General features: G+C 44.8%; 2 protein-coding genes across 22 annotated transcripts in view; one reads left to right on the top strand and one right to left on the bottom strand.

Moving 5' to 3' along the window:
- Window positions 1–25725, top strand: part of ESR2 (estrogen receptor 2) — an 84895-nt gene that overhangs the window by 53820 nt on the left and 5350 nt on the right. For 3 of the 15 annotated variants that reach the window (XM_027111463.1, XM_027111461.1, XM_027111462.1), the window contains 2 exons: window positions 8952–9132; window positions 10867–16189. In XM_027111463.1, the coding sequence (XP_026967264.1) occupies window positions 8952–9132; window positions 10867–11053 (368 nt within the window). In that variant the 3' untranslated portion in view covers window positions 11054–16189. Of the gene's footprint in view, window positions 1–8951; window positions 9133–10866; window positions 16190–16290; window positions 17056–17334; window positions 17425–25725 lie in introns of those variants that run through there. The other 12 variants (XR_003433688.1, XR_003433686.1, XR_003433677.1 and 9 more) reach the window with 12 other exon arrangements.
- The window catches only part of SYNE2 (spectrin repeat containing nuclear envelope protein 2), a 337188-nt gene continuing 331357 nt past the window's right edge, over window positions 19895–25725 (bottom strand). For 4 of the 7 annotated variants that reach the window (XM_027111451.1, XM_027111453.1, XM_027111456.1 and 1 more), the window contains 6 exons: window positions 25209–25409; window positions 24112–24240; window positions 22744–22935; window positions 21895–21978; window positions 21322–21371; window positions 20407–21039 (listed from right to left, as the gene is read on the bottom strand). In XM_027111451.1, coding sequence (XP_026967252.1) covers window positions 20817–21039; window positions 21322–21371; window positions 21895–21978; window positions 22744–22935; window positions 24112–24240; window positions 25209–25409 — 879 coding nt within the window. In that variant the 3' untranslated portion in view covers window positions 20407–20816. Of the gene's footprint in view, window positions 21040–21321; window positions 21372–21894; window positions 21979–22743; window positions 22936–24111; window positions 24241–25208; window positions 25410–25725 lie in introns of all 7 variants that reach the window. The other 3 variants (XM_027111452.1, XM_027111455.1, XM_027111454.1) reach the window with 2 other exon arrangements.

Here is a 25725-nt window from a genome sequence, read left to right as displayed (position 1 = left end):
TGGAAACCAAATAACATATATCTAAATAATCCATGGATCCCAGAAAAATAATCAAAATTAAAATTAGAAAGCATTTTGAACTAACTGAAAATGAAAGTAGAACACAGCAAAATGTTGGGGTTGCAGCTAAAGCAGTAGCTTGAGGGAGGGCTTGCCTGGTGGTGCAGTGGTTGGGAATCCGCCTGCCAGTGCAGGGGACACGGGTTCAAGCCCTGGGCCGGGAGGATCCCACATGCCGCGGAGCAGCTAAGCCTGTGCGCCACAACTACTGAGCCTGCACTCTAGAGCCGGCAAGCCACAACTACTGTAGCCTGTGTGCCTAGAGCCCGTGCTCCGCAACAAGAGAGGCCACTGCAATGAGAAGCCCGCGCACCGCAACAAAGAGTGGCCCCAGCTCGCCGCAACTAGAGAAAGCCCGTGCACAGCAACAAAGACCCAACACAGCCAAAGATAAATAAATAAATTAATTAAAAAAAATAGTTTGAGGGAAATTTATAGCATTCAAGGCCCATATTCCAATAAAAGGAATATCTCAAGATTTTTCTTGAGGTAGGCTTGTATTGCTACAAACTTCCCTCTTAGAACTGCTTTTGCTGCATCCCATAGATTTCAGATCGTGTGTTTCCATTTTCATTTGTCTCCAGGTATATGTTTATTTCCTCTTTGATTTCTTCAGTGACCCACTGATTTTTTTTTGTAGTATGCTATGTGTTTGTGTTTTTCGCAGTTTTTTTCTTCTAGTTGATTTCTAGTCTCACACTGTTGTAGTCAGAAAAGATGCTTGATGTGATTTTAACCTTCTTAAATTTATTAAGACTTGTTTTGTAGCTTAGCATGTGATCTATCCTGGAGAATGTTCCATGTGCACTTGAAAAGAATGTGTATTCTGGTTTACATGTACACCAATGTTCACTGCAGCATTATTTACAATAGACAAGATATGGAAGCAACCTAAGTGTCTGTCAATAGATGAGTGAATAAAGAAGATGTGGGATGTGTGTGTGTGTGTGTGTGTATGTATGTATGCACACATACAATGGAATATTACTGAGCTATTAAAAAAGTGAAATCCTGCCATTGACAACAACATGGAAGGATCTAAAGAGTATTATGTGAAGTGAAGTAAGTCAGAGAAAGGCAAATACTGTATGATCTCACTTATTTGTGTAATTTAAAGAACAAAACAGACAAAACAAAAATAGGCTAATGAATACAGAGAACAAACTACAGAGAACAAACAGGTGGTTGCTGGAGGGGAGAGAGAGTGCATGAAGTAACTGAAGGGAATTAAGAGATACAAACTCCAGGGCTTCCCTGGTGGCGCAGTGGTTAAGAGTCTGCCTGCCAATGCAGGGGACACGGGTTCAAGCCCTGGTCCGGGAAGATCCCACATGCCACGGAGTAACTAAGCCCGTGCACCACAACTACTGAGCCTGCACTCTAGAGCCTATGAGCCACAACTACTGAGCCCGCATGCCACAACTACTGAAGCCCACGCTCCTAGAGCCTGTGCTCTGCAACAAGAGAAGCCACTGCAATGAGAAGCCCGTGCGTCACAACTACTGAGCCTGCATGCCACAACTACTGAAGCCCATGCTCCTAGAGCCTGTGCTCCGCAACAAGAGAAGCTACCACAATGAGAAGCCCGCACACCACAACTAGAGAAAAGCCCTCACGCAATGATGAAGACCCAATGCAGCCAAAAATAAATAAATAAAAATTAAAAAAAAAAAAGAGATACACACTCCAGTTATAAAATAACCATGGAGATGTAATATATAACGTTAGGAATATGGTCAAAAATATTGTAATACCTTTGTGTGGAGACAGATGGTTACTTGACTTATTGTGGTGATCATTTCATAATGTATGCAAATGTCAAATCACTATGTAGAACACCCGAAACTGACTTAGAATTGTATGCCAACTATATTTCAATTAAAAAATGCAGGTCTGAAATTAAGGACCTCAGCTTTCAACCTTAAGGAAACTTAGGAAAAGAAGAGAAAATGAAACCCCAAATAAGCAGAGGAAAAGAAATAATAAAGGATAGAGTGGAAAACAATGGAACAGAAAAAAAGAAAATAGTAGATGAAAAACAAAGTCAAAAGCTGATTATTTGAGATAAATGAAATTGATGAGCCTCTGGCCAGACTGATCAGAAAAAAGGAAAGAAGATACAGGTTACCAGTATCAGTAGTGGGATAGGTGACGTTATTTTTCTGCAGATATTAAAAAGAATAATAAGGTAATATTATAAATAACTTTATGCCAATTCGCTTGAATATTAGATGAAATGGACAAATTCTTTGAAAGATACAAATTACTGAAACTCAATCAAAAAGAAACTTAAAAATTCTGAACAGCTATATATCTATCAAAGACATTGAATTTGTAGTTACAAACTTTCCCACAAAGAAAACTTCAGGCCCAGATGGCTTTTCTGCAAGAATTCTACCAAACATTTAAGGAATAAGTAATACCAAGCTTATACATATTATTGCAGAAAACCGAGGAGTTGGCAATACTTTCCAACTCATTACTCTGATAGGAAACCCAGACCAACATATTGGAAGAAAAGAAGACAGCAGACCAGTATCTCTCATGTATACAGATGCAAAAATTCTCAAATTTGTTTTTTAGAAATAGAATCCAATAATATATTGTGAACAAGTGTGATTTTCCCAGGAATACAAGGTTCTTTAACTTTTGAAAATCAATCAACAGGGACTTCCCTGGTGGGCCAGTGCCTTCCAGTGCAGCGGACGCGGGTTCGATCCCTGGTCGGCGAACTAAGATCCCACATGCCACAGGGCAACTAAGCCCAAGCGCTACAACTACTGGGCTTGCACACCTCAACTAGCCGGTGTGCCACAAACTACAGAGCCCCTGTGCTCTGGAGCCTGTGCGCCACAACTAGAGAGAAGCCTGCGTGCCGCAATGAAAGATTCCACATGCTGCAACTAAGACCCGATGCAATATTTATTCAATATATTTTTTTAATTCAATAAATAAATGAGAAAAATAAAACCATGTCATATTCATTAATAAAAGAAAATCAACATAATTTACCATATTAACAGAATAATAATGAAAAACCATATGGTTATTCCAATATGTGCAGAAAAAGCATTTGACAAAATCGAATGCCCATTCCTTCTAAAAACTCTCAACAAACTAGTAACGGAAGGAAACTTCCTTAACCTAGTCAGGGGCATTAATGAATAATCTACAGCTAATGGTATACTTGCTTGTTATCAGGAATAAGACAAGTATGTCCACTCTCATGAATTTTATTCAATGTTTTACTGGAAGTTTTAGTGTCATAAGTCAAGAAAAGAGAATAAAAGACATCCATCCAGATTATAAAGGTAGAAGTAAAACTTTTTATTTGAAAAATGTGATAATCTGTGTAGAAAACTCAAAGAGTCTACAAAAAAGTGAGTTTACCCAGATTGTGGGATATAAGGGAAATATATAAAAAATAATTTTATTTCTATATGGTAGGAATGAATAATTGGTAATTGAAATAAAAAAATCAATACTATTTACAATAGCATCAAAAATTGTGAAACCTTGGGCTTCCCTGGTGGCGCAGTGGTTGAGAGTCTGCCTGCCGATGCAGAGGACGCGGGTTCGTGCCCTGGTCCAGGAAGATCCCGCATGCCTCCGAGCGGCTGGGCCCGTGAGCCATGGCCGCTGAGCCTGCGCGTCCGGAGCCTGTGCTCCGCAATGGGAGAGGCCACAGCAGTGAGAGGCCCGTGTACCGCAAAAAAAAAAAAAAAAAAAAAAAATAGTGAAACCTTAGGTTAAATTTGACAAAACATGTGAGACCACACACTGAAAACTGCAAAACATTGCTGACAGAAATAAGAAATCCTAAATAAATGGAGAGAGATGTTAATGGGTTAAAAGATTCAGTATGTTAAGATGTCAATCTTCCCCATAGATAGTCTGTAAATTCAACTTGATCCTAATAAAAATCTTAGCAGTAATGAACTAGATACAATGCTTTTGGTCCAGAATAGGGATATACACTCTTACAGTTAATGAGGGCTCTGATCCTTACCAGGCTTAGAAGAGCATGTTCCTCTCTGTTGGGGAGAGATGGGGTGAGGGCAGCACCATCCGAACTTCCCTCTCAGCAAATCCTCTTCCGCGGTGCATAGGTAAGATGTGAGGGTGCCTGGTATTACTCTATTATATATACTCAGTCTTTGATATGGTTCCTGAAACTCAGAGACAACAGAAAATGTTGCATTTAACACAACCTATTACAATATTTGTTAAAGTGTTTTAGAAACTCTAGGGTGTTATGTGAGTGTTATACTTAATGTAACAGCGTATCCAAATTAAGAGTCCTGAGACCAGCCATCTTGTCACCCAGAAACCTGGAGACTAGGGAAGTCCTCCCTTGGATAGAATTAGAGGCTACTGAATCTAGGAAACAGAGTGGAATCAATCTGCAAATAATTAGTCTTTTAAAATATTTAAAATTAGGAATAAGATCTATGCATCCAAATAATTTTAGGGCTTTGCAAACTTTTGTGACTTTTCATTACAAAGTTTTCATATGGATGAAACTTTTCATTAAATGAAAGAAATAGTTAGAACCAGGTAAGCCTATTTTACATGAAGAAAATTATTAAGAGATATCAACTCAAGCCCCGGTTCACTCTGAGTTTATGGGGAGGGTTCCCATGACGTGGGTGGGCGGAGAAGGCCAAGATACAAAAGGACACACAGAAGGATGCTGAAGAGGCCAGATGGGTGCTTTCCTGTTGATGGAGAACATGGGGGCAAAGCATTGAAGGCATCAGCCTCCTGGGTCCATGTCACCAACACCTTTCCAACATCAGTCTGTTCTTATGGTGCTGGGTTAGGAGGTGGTGATAAAGGGGATGGTCATAGCTAGAGGTTCTTTCCTCAAAGCAAACAGGCAAACAAAACCCCACATACACCTCCCAAAAGCCAGAACATTTTTCCTTTGGTTAGTATTCTGGAATTTTTATTAAACACTTTATCTCTTCTGATTTATTTGCTTTCAGTTGAGACGAGCTTGTATCTTCATCCTTTGAACCCTTAGGACGTGGCAGATGTTGGGGGGTTGCCCATCTCTCCCCATGTGCTGCTCAGAATGTCATCAGGTGGGCTGGTGAAAGGAGGACACAGCTGTTCCCAGGCGATAAAGAGGAAAGGAAATTGTGTCCTTGATTTTATTTTACTTTCTTTGGTATGTGTGTGGTGGTGTGCCAAGATCTTGACATTTTTACTGTATTTCTTTAGTTTTAGGAAAAGTCATTTAATTTGGTTCTAAAAGAAAATCTGATGTTCTTAACTCTTGGGGGCTGGAAGGAGTTAATCCTTACCATTTCCTGTGTGTCTGGGCAGTGAGCATCCTGGGGGCTTTGTGTCTTGTCTCTTGCCCCTCCTGGGGCCTGCCACTTAGCGATTACCCTGTACCTACGTGTCTGATGAGCAAGAGGGTATGTGAATGCCCAAAGTGCAGGCACAGCACTGCTGACTGAAAAGAGAGGCAGGCAGCCAAACGGGTATTCTACAGCCCAGTTCCTTCCCAGGATGATTTTATATAGGTTGATCTTTTTGTACGTAAAATCTTTCCCCATATGTAAAATTGATACAGCACGTGCCTTTACAGAACCACAGTGACCCCTATCCCCAAACCCCTCATCAGTGATGGACCCTGAGCCCTGTATGGAGCTGTGCTGACCCCACAGCCTGTAGAAGATCCAGGGCTCACCCTTGGCAGTGACTGCTCGTTTATGAAGAAGGTGACCCAATAGCCAACACAGGTTATCTGAGGGGAGCCTTGGTCAGACGTAAGGAGGTACTGAGGAGCTTTTGTGTTACTGCAGTTTTGGTTCTGAAGATTCACTTTATTACTTTTTAAAATTACAGCTTTATTGTGATATTCATATGCCATTCAATTCACCCATTTAAAGTGTACAATTCAGTGGTTTTTAGTATATCCATAGACTTGTGCAGCCATCATCAAAACCAATTTTAGAACATTTTTCATCACCCTAAAAGAAATCCTGTACTCCCCAATCTAGCTGTCACTCTCCAATCTCCGTCCCACCTATAGTCCTGGACAATCACTAATCTACTTTCTGTCTGTATCGATTTGCCCATTTTGGACAGTTCATATAAATGGAATCATAAAAATGTAGACCTTTGTGGCTGGCTTCTTTCACTTAGCATGATGTTTCATCCAAGTTGTAGCATGTGTCAGTACTTCATTCCTTTTTTTTTTTTTGGCATTCTGCTTTTTTTTTTTTAAATTTTTTATTTTTATTGGGGTATAGTTGTTTTACAATGTTGTGTTAGTTTCTACTGTACAGCGAAGTGGAGTTCCCTGTGCTATGTAGCAGGTTCTCATTAGTTATCTATCTATCTTATATATGTCAATCCCAATCTCCCAGTTCATCCCCCCCACCTTTCCCTCCTTGGTGTCCATACGTTTGTCCTCTACACCTGTGTCTCTATTTCTGCCTTGCTTCATTCCTTTTTATGGCTCAGTAATCTTCCATTGTATGGATATACATTTTGCTTATCCATTCATCAGTTGGTGGACATTTAGGTGGTTTCCACTTTTGGGCTATTATGAGTAATATTGCTGTGAACATTTGTATACTAGCCAAATATTTTTATATTTTCACTTTTTGTCACTTTAGACTGACATATGTACAGGTACGTAATTTTGACTCCTTTTAGAATCCAAAAGTGTAAGATTTCTTTATGGCAGTAGAAATACATGGAGCACATTTCATGTAGCAGAATAGACTAAAGGGTAGTTAAAGAAAGTACTTGTTAATGCAGCCAGGGTCAATTTTAAGGGAAAATAAGCTTCAAATAATTTTCTCTAAGCTTTCATTTGATTTATAATTTTCTATGTATGTACCCAAAATATGCATCAACATGCATATTTATCATTTCAATTTATAATGGTGTGCTTGGCTAAAAATTTGAACCTATGTAAATTCAGTCTAATTCTTCCATTTATGAGTGCTTACTCCATGCCAGTCATTGTAATAGGTGACGGGTATATAAAGGCAAACAAATAGGGTCTGTGCCTGCACAGTACTTACGTCCAGTCTCACTGAGGGTCAGAGCGTGTGTATGAGGACATCCAGCGTGTAGGACAACGTGCTGCCCTCTGCTGGGGAAGCACAGGGCACCTTTGGCGCTTCAGAGGAGAGCCCAAACCAGAGGGAAGTCAGGGAAGCTTCCACAAGGAAGTTCATAACCAGGCTGGAATCTAAAGGAGAAATGGATGTAGATAAGCAAGAGGAGGGGATGTGAAGAAGAGGAGGAGATGGGGTGGAGGAGGGGAGGGAAGGAAGAGCATTCCTAAGCAGAAGGCTCAGTATGCTCAGGGCATCACCTGTTAAAGGAATTGAAAGCAGTGTTCAGGGTGAGGTGTGCGGGGAACTGAGGATGCAGAGAGCAGAGAGAGCCCTGGTACGCTGTTCACTGCACCACGTGGTTTGGACTCTACCCCAGGAGCTGGGAATTCATTTAAGGGCACCACATGGTCTGCATTTTTCATTTTGGACACTCAAGGGCATGTTGAGTGGAAGGTGGGGGCAGTGAGAGGGCAGGTCATTTGCCATGGGGGTCAATGGGAGGCTTGACCCCAGCATGCCAGGGAGCCTGGAAGAGTCCCTGTGAGGAACAGGTGAGCAGATGGGTTAGAGCAGCAGCTTCTGGGCCAAAGATGAATATTTTAAATCTGCATCATCAGACATCATGGAGGGACATGCCCCTAGGGATGTGGCGAAGCGCTGCACTGGCATGGTTGTGGTTCAGTATGTCCCTTGCCTTAACTGAACTGAGTTGAACTGAGTTGCATTAATTGAACTGGAAATGCCAATAAAAGTAGAGAACAAAAACTGCCAAAACCAATTCTGTGGATGATAGAGTGCCAGCCATCCTTCGTTCTCATTACAGTCAAAAGTCGGCAGCTCCCCCGTTGACTTCACATACTTGCTATTTATTCTTTGAAATCGAAAGCCTGGAAGGGAAGCTAATTAATTCCCTGCTGCCAGGAATCAAGGAGTCGGGGTTGGTAGGCGAGGGGGTAGTAGGGCAAGGTTTACCTGAGTGGTTGTTTTGCAACCTTTGGGAGGCCAAGTCTCTCAGTCCTGAGAGTCAGAGGGGAATTAGACACTGGGCCAGGCAGGAAGGGGGAAGCGACCTACCTCGTGGGGAGGTAGACATGTGCCTGTAAGCTTTGCTCAGTGAGGAGCTGAGGCTGGAGGAGCTGCGTGACTGGTCAGGGGTCAGAGAGCAAGAGATGGAGGATATAGAGTAGGTCTGTCTGATTCCAAATCGGTGGTCTTCCTGCTCCAGCAAGGCATCACCTGAAGTGAGATGCTGAGGGCCTGGACAGAGGTGGCAGTGGCCCTGCCGTGGCCGTCTGCGCGTGGCACACAGGGGTGGGGGGAGGCAGCATAGCGGTGGTGATTAGTTTATGTTTATTAAACTCCCCGTAGATGAGCGGCCCTCTTAGGGACTAGGAGTTGAGTTAATCTCACTTTCTGACCATCTGCATGTGGGTATTTGTTGCTGCAGCTGAGATACACCATGTCATGGTTTGAGGCAACTAGATACATTTCCTGCTTGGCAAGGCCACACTTTTGGGCCAGGGGGCCCTCTGAGAGGCTGTTGAGTCTGCCTGCATTCATCCGGCATTCAGCCGGAAGGCTTTCCCTTCCAGCTCAGTGACAGGGCTGGCTCTTGGGGGACAAGGACACCATGCACAGGTGAAGCCATGTTTTTAAGGTTTCACCAGACATGCAGATGTCAGAGCAACCCAGATCACTTTGGCCTCCTTTCTGGAGAACATATGCATGCCTAATGGCTGAGCACACGACTTCCGTTTTCTCCTCTCAGGGCAGTGACTCGCAGCTTTTTTATGCTTTGTCCAGGTGTGTACCCCTCAGCTGAGGCACCCCAGGAGGCTGACAGCAGCCGGAAACTGGCTCATCTACTGAACGCTGTGACGGATGCTCTGGTCTGGGTGATCGCCAAGAGCGGCATCCCCTCCCAGCAGCAGTCCGTCCGCTTGGCTAACCTGCTGATGCTCCTTTCTCACGTCAGGCACGCCAGGTACAATCCCTGCGGGGGCCGCTCCACGGGGTGCGTGGTGGGAGGGGGCTGTGCACATGCCCAGAGGAGGGTGAAGAGCTTTGGAAAAAGGGTTTTGCAACTTTGAGATGGATAAGGCAGAATTGCCACCTTTAAGGGAAAATGAACCCCTGAAAGGGAAGGGGTGCACACACCTGTAACCAAAGACCGGCCACAGCGAGCACTGAATGTGGCATGGTCCTCGTAGGAGCTTTTTATGGCGTCCTGTGTGGCTCATCTGTTTTTCAGTTGCTGGGGCTTTTGGCTTGTTTATGGAGCTCTGAGAGGGACAGTTAGTTCCTCTCCTAGAGTGAACTGCCACCTCTTTCTGCACTACCCAGGGCTGGGGTCCTGAGGTCTTTTCCTGAAGAGGTTAAACCCAGCTCCTCTAGATCAGCTCTGAGGCTGGTGATTTGGGGAGGTACACAAAGGCTTCCCTAAGAGCTGTTCTTTTCTTACGATAGCATCAGGTTGTTAAGAGTGAGACCTAAGAGAACTAGTGAGCCCAGTAGGTTTGGGACGGCAGGGTGTGGGTAGAGTGTATTCAGGATATGGAAATTGTGTGCACTCGTGGAGGGGGATGGTGTGTGATGATGGTTTCATGCTGGTACCATGCGGCTCAGTGCTTGCTGTCACCCAGGAGGAGGGTAGCCCTGCCATGGGGCTGCAAGAGGGGACATGAGGATGGAAGGTAGGTGCTCCCTCGACGAGGAGGGAAGTCTAGGGGTGGTGAGAAAGGACAACACACACCTCAAGAATTTTACCGAGGGGGAGGAAATGGAAATGACCTCCGCCTCTGTTTCCTCTTTAATGATTACTCAGTACATGACCATTTGCAGAGCAGAAACAGTCCATCCTCATTAATCACAGATTTCCTATTTGTGAATTTGCCTGCTTGCTAAAATTTATTTGTAACCCCCAAATCAATACTCACGGCACTTTTGAGGTCATTCGAGGACACGTGCAGCATGGCAAAAAGTTTGAGTTACCCATACTTACGTTACCAGCAGGGGTCACACAAAGTGCTGCTCTGCCTTCTCGTTTCTGCTCTCATACTGTAAACAAGGGTCCATTACGTGGTCTATTTAGTGCCTCATTTTGCCATTCTTGTACTTTGTTGGGGATTTCACTGTCTAAAAATGACCCCAAGCATAGTGCTGAAGTGCTTTCTAGTGTTCCTAAGTGCAAGAAACCTGTGATGTCCCTACAGAAAAAATATACGTGTTAGATACACTTTGTTCAGGCATGAATTTTAGTGCTGTAGGCCGTGAGTTAAATGTTAGTGAATGGACTGTATGTGTTAAATAAAGTGTCTTTATAACAATAACTCAGAAGAAACAAGGTTATGTATTAATGGCTGGTGAAAATGTTGGGACCAGGACCTCTCAGAACCTAACCCTGTATTTCTCCCAGTAGCAATGGTTCAGTGTTTGCGAAGACTGTGTAGACATAACTATGGTGAACAGCGAGACCCCATTGCACTATGTGCCGGTACTATCAGGCCATTGTGGGTGGGTGATGGGACACCAAGGCCCATAGGACATTGTACTTGTCCTTACGTGTAAGTCATTGGAGGAGACAGATGCAAGAACCATAGCTAGCAAAGGGCTGGAAGAAGCGCAGGGGTTGGGGTGGAGGACCGGCTCTGTCGGGGAAGATGTCAGACTTCCCTTGGCTGCTTCAGGAAGGAATCTCAGCACCTTTTTGTCCCCCTAGTAACAAGGGCATGGAACACCTGCTCAACATGAAGTGCAAAAATGTGGTCCCCGTCTACGACCTGCTGCTGGAGATGCTGAATGCCCACACACTTCGCGGCAGCAAGTCCTCGGTCACAGGGTCCGAGTGCAGCCTGGTGGAGGAAAGTGAGAGCAAAGAGGGCTCCCAGAACCCCCAGGCTCAGTGATGCCAAGCCCTGGGGTGTGGTCAGGCTGCAGAGGAGGTCAGAGGCCGAAGCGTGAACTCCAGCACAAATCGTGAGCCCCATCAGGAGGGGGCGGGCTTCATCGGCTTTCTGCTGTGTGATCCCTCATATGGCCCCTCAATACCATCCTTCCCCGACCTCCCTACTTCCCAGGAGTCAGGGTGAGAAAGCCAGTGCTCCTTGTCACCAGGGGGCACGTTTGAGTGCAGCGTTTATGTCTTGCTTGGCCTCATGGGATCTCATTGTGGTCCCTCTCACTTCGCATCTCCCTCCCACCCTTTGGAAAACATCTTCTTACAGCTTTTGGAATGACTGGTGGAAATCTGACTTGGAAGCGTTGTCCAGTAGAAAGGGGAGAGAACGTGGCACATGCACAGGAAGGGGACTAAGCCTTATTGTGCCACTTAACCTGCCCATAGAATTAGTCCTTTGTATGCTGCCTCTGGACCACTTGATTGTAGGATTGAAAACCACGACGGCAGTCAACTAACTGGTTCCAGACACCTATCTCACAGGCCTGTGAGGACAGGTGTCACGTATTGCTGTGACTCTATCCAAGGCCAGAGGGAATGTGACCTAGGGAACCAGTGGTCAAGCTGAGATGCAAGCCACGTTCATCCCCCAAGATCTTGCTGCCGCCTTCATGCAGGTTCACCCCCTCTTGGTTTGCATTCAGAAAGCCTACAAATTACTTGGGGTGTGTGTGGGTGTGTGTGTGTGTGTGTGTGTGTGTGTGAGAGAGTGAGTGATAACCTTCATGGAGGAGTGTGGAGATTTAAATACCCCTACCCCTGGAATTGCCCTTTGTTAAAACTCTCTTGTCCCAAGGGGCCCAGTGTGTGTGCTAGAGAAAGGACCAGTGTTTGCAGGAATGGGGTTTCTCCTGTGGGTGTGGGTCACAGCCACAGTGCTCCCCTGGGGAAGCCACAACTGCCACCTCAGCCACCCAGGGGAGACAGGGACACTTCAGGCTGTGTGTGTGAGGCATGCTGTTGCACAGAAGGATGAACAGCTACACACACGTCAGCGTGTCATGTTCAGGGCCAAACCGTATAGACGGGGTGAGCGTACCACTTGAACAAGATTGTGAACTCTTTAAAAAAGAGAAATATTTAGGGTTAGTATTTATAGCAAGAAAATTCTTTTATACCCTAGGGCTCTTCTAGAATATTTTCTTATCAGAACATTTATATGGTGGGTTGGGTGAAATAAAAAGTTAGTAAAATATTAGTTCTTATTCCAAGTGGAACATAAATAGGACATGGTGACAAAGCACCTCTGAAATTACAATTTTAACTCACTTTTTAAAAACTGAAATTTTCATACAAATTTTCAGGAACATAGTGAATGCATAAAACGAGTTACATCTATACTTTGGAAGAGAGTAGTTAAATAATATGTGTGATTTTTGCAATGTTTTTAAACATTACCTTGTGATAGGAGATTAAACACACTTTCTTTTTGAAAATAGTAAATACAGAAATGTGCTAGCCACAGTAAACCAAAGTCATTAGGAAGATTACATTCAATAACACAAGGTTGGTTTCTGCCAGTGTGATCTTGAATAATTCTTAATTTTGATATCAATGCAGTTTTACTAAAAAAGTTGAGCAAAGCTGTATCAGAAACTCTTGGCCATGTACCTAGAGAACACACCGTTGTCTGTATTCTGAGGTGATTTGAAATTATTCTTAGTGACTTGTTGCAGCCTCAGCAAGATTGAGTACAGCAAATATATTTGATTTTGTAGGAACGAGGGAACCAGTATTTTTCAGCAGGTCAATTTTCTTTCCAGCCAGTTTAGGAGCCCCCATGACAAACAAGGGGGTGGAGGCTAGAGAGTGGGAAGCGGGAGGCAAAGGAAGGCAGCCGTGAACAGTTATTTGCCAATGAAATTCTCTTAATTGTATTTATAAAAGAGACTACCAGGTTGAAAAAGCAAAAATAAAAAAACAAAAACAAAACAGAATGAGGTCTAAGCCGCAACCCCATTACTATGTAGTGAAGTTTTGCAGGTTGGATTTTGACGCCAAGGTAGGCAACCGATTTGTCTCAGGTGTCCTAGCACCTGTCTGTGCTGCACCCTGTGTGTCACCCGCACGGTGCACGCTCTTATGAAAACTCCTCCAGTGCCCACTGCCCATTTTCCACAGACACTCCTGCATGCTTCTTGGGGCTGCTTGTTTCACTGCATTTGGATTTAGCCCATGAGGAGCATGTAACACTTTTGGTCATTTCTTCTTGGCTGTGGTCTCACCTAGGTGTGCTGAGGAAACCAGTCAGTCAGTCCAACCTGAGAGGCCGCCCTGGTGCAAGGCTGTCTCTTAGACTGGGGTCTGGGCCAAGTAGGCAGCTGAGATAATAAGGTCTATAGTTTAAAGGTGTTCTTTGAGTATTCTAGGGCCCTTTCCCCCTTTCAGATGAAGTGTGTGATCTCTGTTCCCAGCTGCTCCAAACATGTCCTCTAAGGATGACAAAGTGCAAAGTCAGGCTGCTGTTTTTCTGGGTTTTGAGTAAACCCTCCATGTCCATTTTAAAGATTAGCCATTTCTCTTTAATAGTGCTTTCTTAAAAAAAAAACAACAAAACACAGTGCTTTCTTTTAAACGTCTTCTTTTGGACCCAAATGGTCCATGGGCAACTTAAATTTCTCCCATAGCTAAGCACAGTGTTTTCAAATTCAGTTTTTAAAAGGAATTAATTAGAGAGGATAGGACCTGACAACTGTAAACAAGAATTAAATTGAGTATTGGGAAAAAAATAACCCACCCAACTACATTTTATGTATCATGGAAAAGGAATGCTCAGCTTTGCCTTAGACTCGTATGGTGAGATTCCTTTCCTACATTTTGGTTTGTAAGTGATCATTTAATACGACAAACTAAGTTGTGGGGGATGAGTGAGATTTGAGCTAAATTCCAAAAACATGAGTGTCTAATATGGGAATCATATAGACAAATTTTAATGATAATTAACATGGAATATTCTTAATACAGAAACCACTAGCGCAGTGTTCACGCAGGTTCCTGGGAGAGCTGGCAGCTGCTGAAAAGGACCCACATGGGCCACCCCAGGAGAGCTGCACAGTGAGTTGTCCACGTTCCAACTGTATCTCCCTCCGTCCCCACCACATCCTCTCCTTGTGGCCTCAGGCCTGTCACATGCTCAGGGTCCACCAGGACTAACTACAAAGGATTCAACCCTAAAATAATTTTTGAAGAGATTTATCTTCAAAAATTGTGGTGGGAGCAGCAGATTAAGTTGTCAGCTCAAGATCATTTCTGGAGGGTCTTAACTATTAAAAACAAAACAATGCAAAATCAACAAAAGCTCTTCAGTGAGACAGTCTTTATCTGGATTACTTCCTCTGCTAACTCAGCTGGAAGACCAATTATTTTCAGTTTCATTAAAAAAATATCAGTTCCCAATTCTTGGCAGAGCTACGTTATATATTCATATCTATAGGCTATGTTGTTGAAGCAATTCTAGAATGTTCTATCATGTGAAAACCGAGTTTGGTTGTTACTTAAATCTGCTAAGAAACTTGCATATATTGATACTTTTTCAAATTCCAAGGTGAACCTTCAGTTTCTAGTCTATTTTGAAATGAAACATTTTTATTTAAGATTTGACACATTTCTTTAAACTGCTAAAAAATCTTAAAAAGACATAATAAAGGAAATGATAAAAATAAGTTGTTTAGTACCCAAAAATAGTATTTGCAGAACACTGACTGTGTGCCAGGCACAGTGCTCAGTGCCTCAATACATTCATATTTAATCCTCATACTAACTGCTGTTATCCCAGTTTTCCGGGTCTGGAACCTAGAGCCTAAGCAAACTTGCTCAAGGTCACACAAGGGAGTAAGTGACAGAGCTGAAAGTAATCATGCGGTTTAAAAAAACTAAAGGAAGAATACTTTTAGACTGCAGAATCCATTCGTCAAATGCAGTCTGACATGCGCGGCTACTCTGGTTTAAATGGCTCCATTTCCAGAACACCCAGTAGAAGAGAGTTCAGTCCCATCTTTTGTACACGTGTAAATTAAAGCCTGGAGGGGTAAATGGACCTGCTGAAGGTCATAAAACTACTTAACGGCAAAACTGGGACCAGAATTCAGGTCTTCTGCCTGCCTGGCCAGCACTGCTCCTGCTACAGACTTGCTTCCATAGGAGTCTGCTGCTTGAGCTGAGTCTCGGTGCATAGAGGAGAGACGGTTACGTTATGGTTGCCTTCTACTGTACCCTCTGCCTTCTCAGCTTAGATGGGGTCTGCGTGAACCTTTACAGAATAGCAGCCATGACAGGTGGGAAAAAATAAGATGAATTATATCATTCCTACCCTCCCATCCTGGGCTCATAAGCTCGTGGGTGGCACTGCCATCACCTCCTCCTGTCATCATTTTCCCCAGATGTGTTGCTGTGAAGTAGATTCGCTGGAAACTTACCCGTGTAAAATTCTCACACCTTTTAGGCACTGATGCTTCCCCGTGGAGTCTAGTCTACTGCAGTGCAAAACACATGCATTTATTCTTTACAGCTCTCCAAGTTGCTGGAACTTTGGCTCAAAGTGGTAGCTCAAAGATGTGCATTCTCTGCAGTGTTATTCTTATAACCCTTTTTGTTGCGTTGGAGTCAAGGATCCTTTTTCTTTTTTTTTCTGAATGCCGAGGGTCCTATTCACTTGTGGGGCCAGTCAGTGTTATGTGATGGTGGGCTTCCTTTAAGGGAAGGACAAAGCTCTGACGATATGCTAACCCAGACCAGTTCCTGTAACTCTACAATCTGTGCTGCTGTGTTTCTCTTTCTGTGCTGGGTGTCTAAGTGCCATGACTGTAGGTCCTGTAACGTTGTTATTCAGTGGTCCTGTGTACCTCAGAGCCCACTGGCTGGCTATAACTTGTCATTTTTTTCAGATGAATGCTCTGTACCATTAAGCAGGCTTTTAAATTTGGGCCTTTTGACAAATGAATGTCTGCTGTTGTGTGAAAGCAGATTTTGAAACCTGCTTTCCATTCCTCCAGGTACTACTTTTTCTTTGCTGTGTGCCTTTAATGTCTATGGAACTGTTGCAGAAAAGTTTAATGTGACATAAGCTAAATAAAGTGTTTTTTCATAATTTTGGTTTTAAAAATGTATTTGTTGGGAGTATAAGAACTTTCAGTAATTAGGCTAAGTAGTCAGTGTTCCCATTCTATTCTGAATTTTATTCTGTTTTAGGTTTGCAGAGCCCTTTAAGAATTTGATGAAAAGCACAGACACTCTTCCTGGACAAAGGTACATAAACAAAATGCTTACATACAATTTCAAGAGTTAAGAATCTCTGACTTAAACTGCTGAAGACTTTTTAAACAGCAGCAATTTAATCTTTAGTCAGCTAATCTCACACCTGTAATTTATGACCAAAGGCATTGTATGCTCAAGTAAAATGCAGCTCACAAATATGAAAATTCTGATATGCAATGCATCAGTTCGGGGAGTAATTTTCTGTAATTACCTCATTTGAGTCAATTAGTATTATACCCCACGAGGGATGGAGAGAAAAGTAATTCCTTCATACTGACGCTAACTTAATGTCAAGGGTCATTTGAAAATTTCTCTCGCACGTGAGGAATGGAAGATGTAAAATCTCTTGTAGGTGTAAAACACAGATTATTTCATAACAAGAGCTGGGGAACACACTGAGCTGTGGGTGAAGGAAGGCTTCCCTGGGGTAGAAGCCTGGAGTACAGACTCAAGACTCAAAGGCCTCTATCCTGAGAGTTGGTGTGCATCATTAGACTTGAAAATGCAAATGACACTCTCCTTTCTCCGCAGCTTGGACTTGCCCCAGAGTCCCTCCTTACAGGCAGAAAAGGTCTCTAGAGTAGTCACCTCCTTTGGGCTGGAAGAAGGGAAGGAGGTAGAGATATTCTGCCTTTTGCCTCTGGAGAACCTGGAGCAAGGACCTTCTAACCAACTCAATGGCTTAAAGAAAAAGTTTGGGTAATATTTTCATTTAAATTTCCCTCTACGGTTATTGTAATCCATGAAAAGAGATGGATTATTTTAGAGTTAAAAGAGACTTTGAGGTTGCATGGTAAAGCAGTACCTTTGTGTCCATATCACTTCCAACAATTTGGTAAAGACAGTTCTCTTCAGCTGGTCCCTTTACATAAAGCTACTGGTGAATTGCACACGTTCTGGGGTGTCTGACCCACAGAAGGGCCACCAGTGCTGAAATCTGGCCTTCATCTACTGACGAGCTTCCTTGGCTTCCCCAAGGTTTGCACTTTGCAGAGAAGGAGAGAGGGACCGAGATTGCTTCGAGTCCATGGTGTCTCCCGAGTGTCAAGAGATGCAGGTTAAGAGCAGGTAACTGAGGAACTGGGTCAGTAACAACTTTTTTTTTTCATATTCTTTTCCATTATGTTTTTTTTCTGGCTTTATTTTTAATTTTATTTTATTTTAAATTTATTTTATTTATTTATTTTTGGCTGTGTTGGGTCTTCATTGCTGCGCGTGGGCTTTCTCTAGTTGCAGCGAGTAGGGGCTACTCTTCGTTGCAGTGCGTGGGCTTCTTATTTTGGTGGCTTGTCTTATTGCAGAGCACAGGCTCGAGGCGCACGGGCTTCAGTAGTTGTGGCACGTGGGCTCAGTAGTTGTGGCTCTTGGGCTCTAGAGTGCAGGCTCAGTAGGTGTGGCACACGGGCTTAGTTGCTCCACGGCATGTGGGATCTTCCCAGACCAGGGCTCGAACCCGTGTCCCCTGCATTGGCAGGCGGATTCTTAACCACTGCGCCACCAGGGAAGCCCCTCCATTATGGTTTATCACAGGATATTGAATATAGTTCCCTGTGCTATACAGTAGGACGTTGTTGTTTATCCATTCTCTGTATAAAAACTTACACGTGTGGACTCGTCTCCCACTCCATCCCTCCTCCACTCCCTCCCCCTTGGCAACCACATCTGTTCTCTACATCCGTGATTCTGTTTCTGTTTCATAGATAGGTTCATTTGTGTCATATTTTATTTTTCAAAAAATATTTATTTGGCTGCGCTGGGTCTTAGTTGTGGCACACAAGATCTTTAGTTGAGGCATGCAGGATTTTTAGTTGTGGCATGTGGGATCTTTTAGTGGTGGCATGTGGGATCTTTAGTTACGGCATGCGGGCTCTTAGTTGTGGCATGTGGGAGCTAGTTCCCTGATCAGGGATTGAACCCGGGCCCCCTGCATTAGGAGCACATAGTCTTAACCACTGGACCACTAGGGAAGTCCCTGTGTCATATTTTAGACTCCACATATAAGCGATATATGGTATTCGTCTTTCTCTTTCTGACTTACTACTTCATTTATTGTGATAATCTCTAGTTGCATCCATGTTGCTGCAAATGGCATATTTCATTCTTTTTTATGGCTGAGTAGTATTCCATTGTATATATGTACCACATCTTCTTTATCCATTCATCTGTCAGTGGACATTTAGGTTGTTTCCATGTCTTGGTTGTTGTGAAGAGTGCTGCTACGAACATAGGGGTGCATGTATCTTTTTGAATTATAGTCTTCTCTGGATATATGCCCAGGAGTGGGATTGCGGGGTCGTATGGCAACACTATTTTTAGTTTTCTGAGGAACCTCCATACTGTTTTACACAGTGGCTGCACCAACTTACATTCCCACCAATAGTGTAGGAGGGTTCGCTTTTCTCCACACCCTCTCCAACCTTTGTTATTTGTAGACTTTTTAATGATGGCCATTCCGACTAGGGTGAGGTGGTAGCTCACTGTCGTTTTGATTTGCATTTCTCTAATAATTAGCGACGTTGAGCATCTTTTCATGTTGGCCATCTGTATTTCTTGGCCATCTGTATTTCTTCTTTGGAGAAATGTCTATTTAGGTCTTCTGCCCATTTTTTGATTGGGTTGTTTGTTTTTTGCTGTTGAGCTGTATGAGCTGTTGTATATTTGGAAATTAAGCCCTTGTCGGTCTCATCGTTTGCAAATATTTTCTCCCATTCTGTAGGTTGTCTTTTCGTTTTGTTTATGGTTCCCTTTGCTGTGCAAAAGCCTGTAAGTTTGACTAGGTCCCATTTGTTTTTACTTCTATTGCCTTGGGAGACTGACGTAAGAAAACACTGGTGAGATTTATGTGAGACTATTTTGCCTATGATCGCTTCTAGGAGTTTTATGGTGTCCTGTCTTATGTTTAAGTCTTTAAGCCATTTTGAGTTTATTTTTGTGCATGGTGAGAAGGTGTGTTCTAACTTCATTGATTTACATGTGGCTGTCTAGCTTTCCCAGCACCACTCGCTGAAGAGGAGACTGTCTTTTTCCCATTACATATTCTTGCCTCCTTTGTTGAAGATTAATTGACCGTAGGTGTGTGGGTTTATTTCTGGGCTCTCAATTCTGTTCCAGTTGGATCAGTAACTTCTAATCACACTCTTTGGGTGGGAAATAGACAGTGGTGCTGGAAATGGAAAGCAGATGGCTTTGTCTGTAATGTTTGTTAAACACTATGTGTTAATTCACCCTGGAGGGAGCTGGGAATACAAAAATCTGGGTGAAATGATCCTTTCACGTCCACCTTCCACACTGTGCTGCCCTCATCGCCCCCTACAGCATTGGAGGCTCACTGCACGGGGTAATCACCTCCTATACAGGTGTGGGTTTCTAGATCTCGTAAGTTATTCTGTACAAAGATAAATAAGTAGAATATAAAGCTTAGCTCAAAATCTGTAAAACCGGTAAATCCCCTCAGATATTTAAAAAATAATTTTTGGTCCATGGAAGATTACACATGACGTTTAACTGCTTTGTAATATAATCTAGTAAGACAAAAGTATGGCTTTTTTGTTTTCTTTTAATGAGAAACATCTGAGTTGTACATACCACAAACAGCTTCAAGTCTCTGGACCAACCCACCCCCCCACCCGCCCGTGGCCAAACAGTTAAAGAAAACCTGAAGCACCACTTTAAATGTGAAAAGTCTTATAAAATTAACTTACAAAAATGTCCCTATCAAGTCTGTAGTTTGTTTGTTTGTTTGGCATTTACTGTACATTAGTCAAAAAGCTCAAGCTAAAATCTGATTTTTTAAAAAAAATCAAAGTTTACATTATTCATACAGATTCTGCATTGTTAAAAAATATGCACAAATAACCACATCCATGCAATATAATTTCTTTAAAAATTTAAAGCAATATAAAAGAGCAGACCTAAGTACTGAGCAGAACATTTTGGTTTTATAACCTGTAGCTCCAAGATTGCTGCTGATTGAAGTAAAATTAACTCTAAATATTTTAAATATGATTGTTTCAATCAATCAGCCAAGGGTGCGTGTGAGTTTCTGAACCATTTCTGAGGCGGAATCTGCTTGCTTGTTTCTGTAATATGTATTATGTGATGAACACTACTGTTCACTGACCATATTGACTACATTTTAATAATGTGGTTTGACAAATCAGAATTCACAAAGTGCTTGGCTCTTCAGGAAACTGCGGTTTCCAGAGATCCCGAAACCAGTCAACTAAGTTTTGCCAAACTGCCCGGGGTGATGGCCGCCCAGGTTCCCTGCCCTGGGGGAAGATCATTTGAAAGCTGCCCTGGGTCCCGAGAGAGCTCTCTCCGGTCACACCCAGAGGGAGGTGTCCGCAGCAGGTGGTCCCTGGACCAATGCTCAGAGTCCCCCACGGATTGGTCTGGGGCTGTGAGTCCGGCACTGCGCAAAGAGGCTGGTGGGTGTGGTGCTGCGGCCGGGCCGGCCTCTAGGTTGGGGGTGGCCCATTGGTGTACCTCAGCATGGGGTAAAAGGACCTGGCAAAGTTGTTGGCCTGAGTGCAGCTGTAGTCCTCTTCGGAGGAGGGCAGCAGGCAGGCCAGGAGCAGCAGCAGCAGCAGAAGCAGCTGGAGGGGCAGCGCCGCCCTCATCACCCGCCAGAGGAAGGAGCGCTGGGGCCGCGAGCTTTCAGGGCCAGCGGAGCTGGGCACCCTGGCAACAGAGGAGGACGAGAACTGATCAGGAGGTTCCGGAGGCAAACCCCACTCCCGTGACCTGACCCCCCTGCTTGCGTAAAGACAATCATCAGGACCTGAGATTAAAATGGGGCCCACGGCTGGGATTCAGCTTTGGAAGGGAAGCCCAGCCCCTTCCAAATGGAAGAAAACAAGAAAACCAATTTTTCCAAAGACCTTAAGAGTGGCATTGGTAAGCCTGCTGAGGGGAGAGGAGTGTGGGACAGGGAACCCATTGCTGGTGTTGTAATGCTGTTACCTGCTGGCTGTCTTGTTCTTGTCTTTTGTAGTTATCTCTGCTCTGAACTGCTAGATAAAAATAATCCAATTAGTAAACTGAAGATAGTTTAGTCCTGTCAACGATAAAACGTTCCTCCTTCTTAAATTATACATCTTTCTTAGGTTGTCTTCCTGCCAAGCTTTTGAGCCTAGAGTAATACATTTGAGATTACACTCTCTGAAGTAAGAAATAATTCAGTTAAACTAGGGAGAGTTTCACGTTCCAGCCTGTTGACCTGTTGCCACGGAGAGATCAGGAAGCCCCTTCAGCAATGCCAGGAGGGCTCCCAGCTTCCACAGCCAGCACAATCCCACCCGGGAAGAGTACTGAGCACAAGACAGCCTTTCCATTAGGTCTTTCTTTAAAAGTTTTTTTTTTTTTTTTTTTTTTTTTTAAATCTTTGGAGTAAGCTGCTCTACTGACCAGCAGGTTGAAGCAGAAATCTGTGCTATCATGAAATACTGGATGGGGCCTTGGAGGCCCAAGTCCCTGTCATCTCAATAACTTTCAAGAATAACCAGTGTCGTTCGCCTGGCAGAAGGGGGCTCTCACCTTGGCTTGGGGAGCTGGCACAGGTGCTGCTAGAGGCTCTCCGGGGTCTGCTTCATCCAAGCTGGGCAGAGGTGAGTCTGGGTTCTGAAATCCACACCCCAAGAGTTCAGTTCGGGGAAACAGAAGGCTCTGAATAGTCTCAAGAGCACAAAAACATGGTTCCTGCAGGTTTTTCGTTGCACCGCTCATCCCTTCCCCACTGTGATCCTGCTAAAAGGAGGGGCTCTTCTGGTGCGCTCACTCCCCCCTCTAACAGGGCCTTACTCAGATGACAGGGGATGGAAACAAGGTGAGGCCAGCCACTTGCATTAAAGACCCAGAGCACACATGAGGAGGGGGACAGAAACAGCTGGACAGTGAGCTCGCCGCGGGTGATGTAATCACGTGGCCACACAGTCTGGGCTGCACGGAAGGGAAGATACATACTCTGGGATGGAGGGGAGGGGCTGCCCTACGTCTGGCGAGTCCATTTGTTCTGAGCTGGATCACATTTTAAGAGAAGAAGGTACACAAATGAGAGAGTGGTCAGAGGAGAGTGACCAGGACAGGGAGAGGACCAGAAACCATCACATGAGAACAGTGAAGGCATGAAGGCAGAAACGACGGAGGGACCCGGCTTGTTTTCCGTACCCCCAGCCACACTGATGGGTTCCGTTGCTGCCTCCCTCTTACAAATGACCAAGCGGCTTTGAAGAGCTTTGGTAACTTGTTAGGGCCACAGAGCACAAAGGGGCACGACTCCTCTGTGACTGCTGCCACGTGCTTGTGACCTCCCTCCCCAAGCAGGGCTGCCACACCGCTTTCCCATTTGCATACATTTTTATATTTAGAAGCTACAAGGGGACTCACCTGGCTTTGCTGCAAGGACACTAAGTCTTGGGACACTTGCTCAAGCAACTGTTTGAGTTTCTTCTCAATAACATGGACTTTCTCTTCAGCCTCAATGTAGTCTCCTCTGTGCCCCTTGACAAGCAGGCTGCTGGAAATCTCTTGTAAGGAGTTCACTTGAGGTTGACGCTCCACTAGCTCCTTTTCCAGTTGCTAAAAATAAAAACGTGTGTCAAACAGTTGCTTACCGAAAGGGAAGCTAGTGTGGCAGGAAGAAGCTTTCTCTGTGCCAGGGAAGTTCCAGGATGAGTGGTGGCTGGCACCCAACTCAGAACCACCACCTTCTACCTGCCTGCCTGTCCTCAAGCCTGGCATCACTTAGATAGCAAGTTGGTTATACTCTACCCCTATTTTAAATTTTATTTTATTCCTTCTCATTCTAAAGACAATAGTGATGCCGGAGAAGTTAGAGGAAAGGAGTGAGGGGGGTGGTGTGGGAAGACCAGGCCCTCATCCGCGACGGCAGGAAGGTGAGGGAAAGTCTAAAGTGGACAAGTTGAGAAAGCGCAGCTTACGCGAACCACTGAGAAGTGTAAGGAATCAAGTGAACCTGATTGTGCGTCTTGCTCGATGTCTAACGTGGTAGCGCTGGACAACGTGTGGCTACTGAACGTGGTTAAAAGCTCAGTTTTAGTCACAGCAGCCACATGTCCAGTGCTTGGGTGCTGCCATGGCTGGGAGCTGTCACACTGGACAGTACAGCTGTGGAACATTTCCATCATGCAGAAAGCTCTATTAGAGCTGCTCTGGACACGGGGGCTTTATGAAGATTTTAGACCAAAAACATATTTTTTAAGCAATGACCAGTGTTTTGATTAAATTTAAAATGTTTAAAACTAAACCACATACAAATATATGGATAAAAATGTCACCTTGAGTGCAAGTGAGAATATATGGGTCTCACCTTGGCTTGCTGGTGAAATAAATATATGAAAACACAGCTACCCTCCCAGAAGAAAGACTGTGTACGTGGCTATGGAAAACTCATACAGCTCATCATGACTGCCAGGTGACTGAACACCGTGTTGCCTCCCAAATGAGCTGTATTCACAAGGGAAAAATAATTCAAAGGGCCTTCAGTTTCTCAGGATCCTGCCAACCGCCTCCATCACCGGTTCCTGAGAGTCTTGACGACTTCCTGCTCTGGGCCACGACTTTTCGTCCCTGCACTCACCCCGCTTCAGAACAGCGCAGGGATGCTCAGTAGACACCAACCAGAACACGAGGGCAGAACACCACGTGGGCGTTGTTTCCAGAAGCGCCAGGCGAGGCCACCTGAGCACTGACCTCCTGAAGAGGCCAGTGGTAGTGCAGGGCCCCTAGACTTACCAGGAGCTCCTCCTGACATGCCAGGAGGGGCCGGGGGTCTGCCTCTGGGTCAGTGACACGAGCCTCCTGCCTCCGGCTCTCGGCGCTCGCTAACCACAGCAGCAGGCTTTGACTCAGCTGGTGAAAGTCCTAAAAAACAGCAGACGTCAGAGCATGTCCCTTTCGTAGACTGTGAAGGCAGGTGTGCTGGGAAGCAGCGTGCCATTGCTTATCCATCATCGTCATTTGCTCTGCTGGTCCTTCTCCAGTGAATACAAGGGCCAGATTTAAACTAAACGCCAGGGCCCCCAAATGAGGGGAAGCAGGGCAGGAGAGCACTCGGCCCTGTCCCAGGAGGCACACTGAATTCTGCCACACTAAAAGTGCTGGCAGAAAGGTGGGGCTTCGGAACACCCCACCTGATATTACTAGGAAGAGCACACAAATTATTCAACACATCTGCTGGAGTCACTGGTCAAGGGAGACACCCCAGCAGGACAGACTATGGCCCAAAGACAGTGCTGCATGTGGTTGCTGGTGGGCTCCTGTTTCCTAGGATGGGGTCAGAGCTCACCTGTTGGGCATTTATTGTGTGGGCGGTGCTGGGTCAAGGTTATATGCATCTAGTTCTAAAGAGAACCCTGTGAGGTAGGCCCTGGAATTGTTCCCATTTTCCAGATGAGAAAACTGAGGTCTAGAAGGTACAGTGTCTTCCCCACAGTCACACGGCTACTAAAACTACAGAGCTGGGTTAAACTGCGCCTTGTTCTAGGGCCAGGTCTCTTAACACTCTGCTATCCAGTGTTCCTGGCAAAAGGACAGACACAGGGCAATGTTGGTGTGACACTTCCAACCTACTGGAACGCTTGCTGGAACCCTTACAGTACGGGTGGGTCTGGGCAACACAGTGGGAAATGCAGGGCAAGCGTCCGGTCTCTGAGGCAGCAGGTGGGCCGCTTTGGAAACAAATGGGAAAGCGCATGCTTCCTAACACAAACCATATTTGGCTGCGCGAAAGCAGCCTGAAGATGATAAACATATCTCTTCTCCCACCCACGTGGGCCTGGCTGTGCTCGGGACTGGACCTTGGGCACCGGCTGGGTGCTGAGTCGCCGTACCTGGCACTGCATGAGCGACAGCCGTAAGCCCTCTCTCCAGCTCTCCACTGCACCCTGGGCTGCGTCCCAGCGCAGCCGCAGCTGGCCGACTCTATCTTGGAGCTCTTCGGAGTCGGTGCTCTCAGTTTGCAGAAATTCCTTGCTGCTCACGTTGACAGAAACCACTAAGGCCTTGTAGGTGTCAAAGGCTTTTAGTATCTCCTACCGCAGAGGGAAAAGACTGGGTCAGGCACTCTAAACAGTGATGTGGGGTTCATTTTGAACTTCAGTGGGGAACGGATCTTCCAAACACTTCTCTAAGCCGTGGCCCGGCATACAAGAGCAACGTCGCCTGTCACTGGCTGGGAAGCCTCAGGTAAGGGAGCTGCCTTACGAGGTCACGACTTGGCTGGCCAGATGACTGGGCTGAGAGACGAGGCCCGTCTCCCGGTGGACCAACTACACCGCAGGCATGAATAGACCCTGCTGGCCTCTGTCTGGCGTAATAACATTTCTGGGTCAGATTAAAAGTCTTCTA

The sequence above is a fragment of the Aethalodelphis obliquidens genome, unplaced genomic scaffold (assembly GCF_003676395.1).
Source record: "Aethalodelphis obliquidens isolate GAN/ISIS:26980383/991018 unplaced genomic scaffold, ASM367639v1 scaffold10, whole genome shotgun sequence".
Lineage (NCBI taxonomy): Eukaryota > Metazoa > Chordata > Mammalia > Artiodactyla > Delphinidae > Aethalodelphis > Aethalodelphis obliquidens.
Note: the sequence above shows the minus strand (reverse complement) of the source record. Positions and strands in the feature narration are given on the sequence as shown.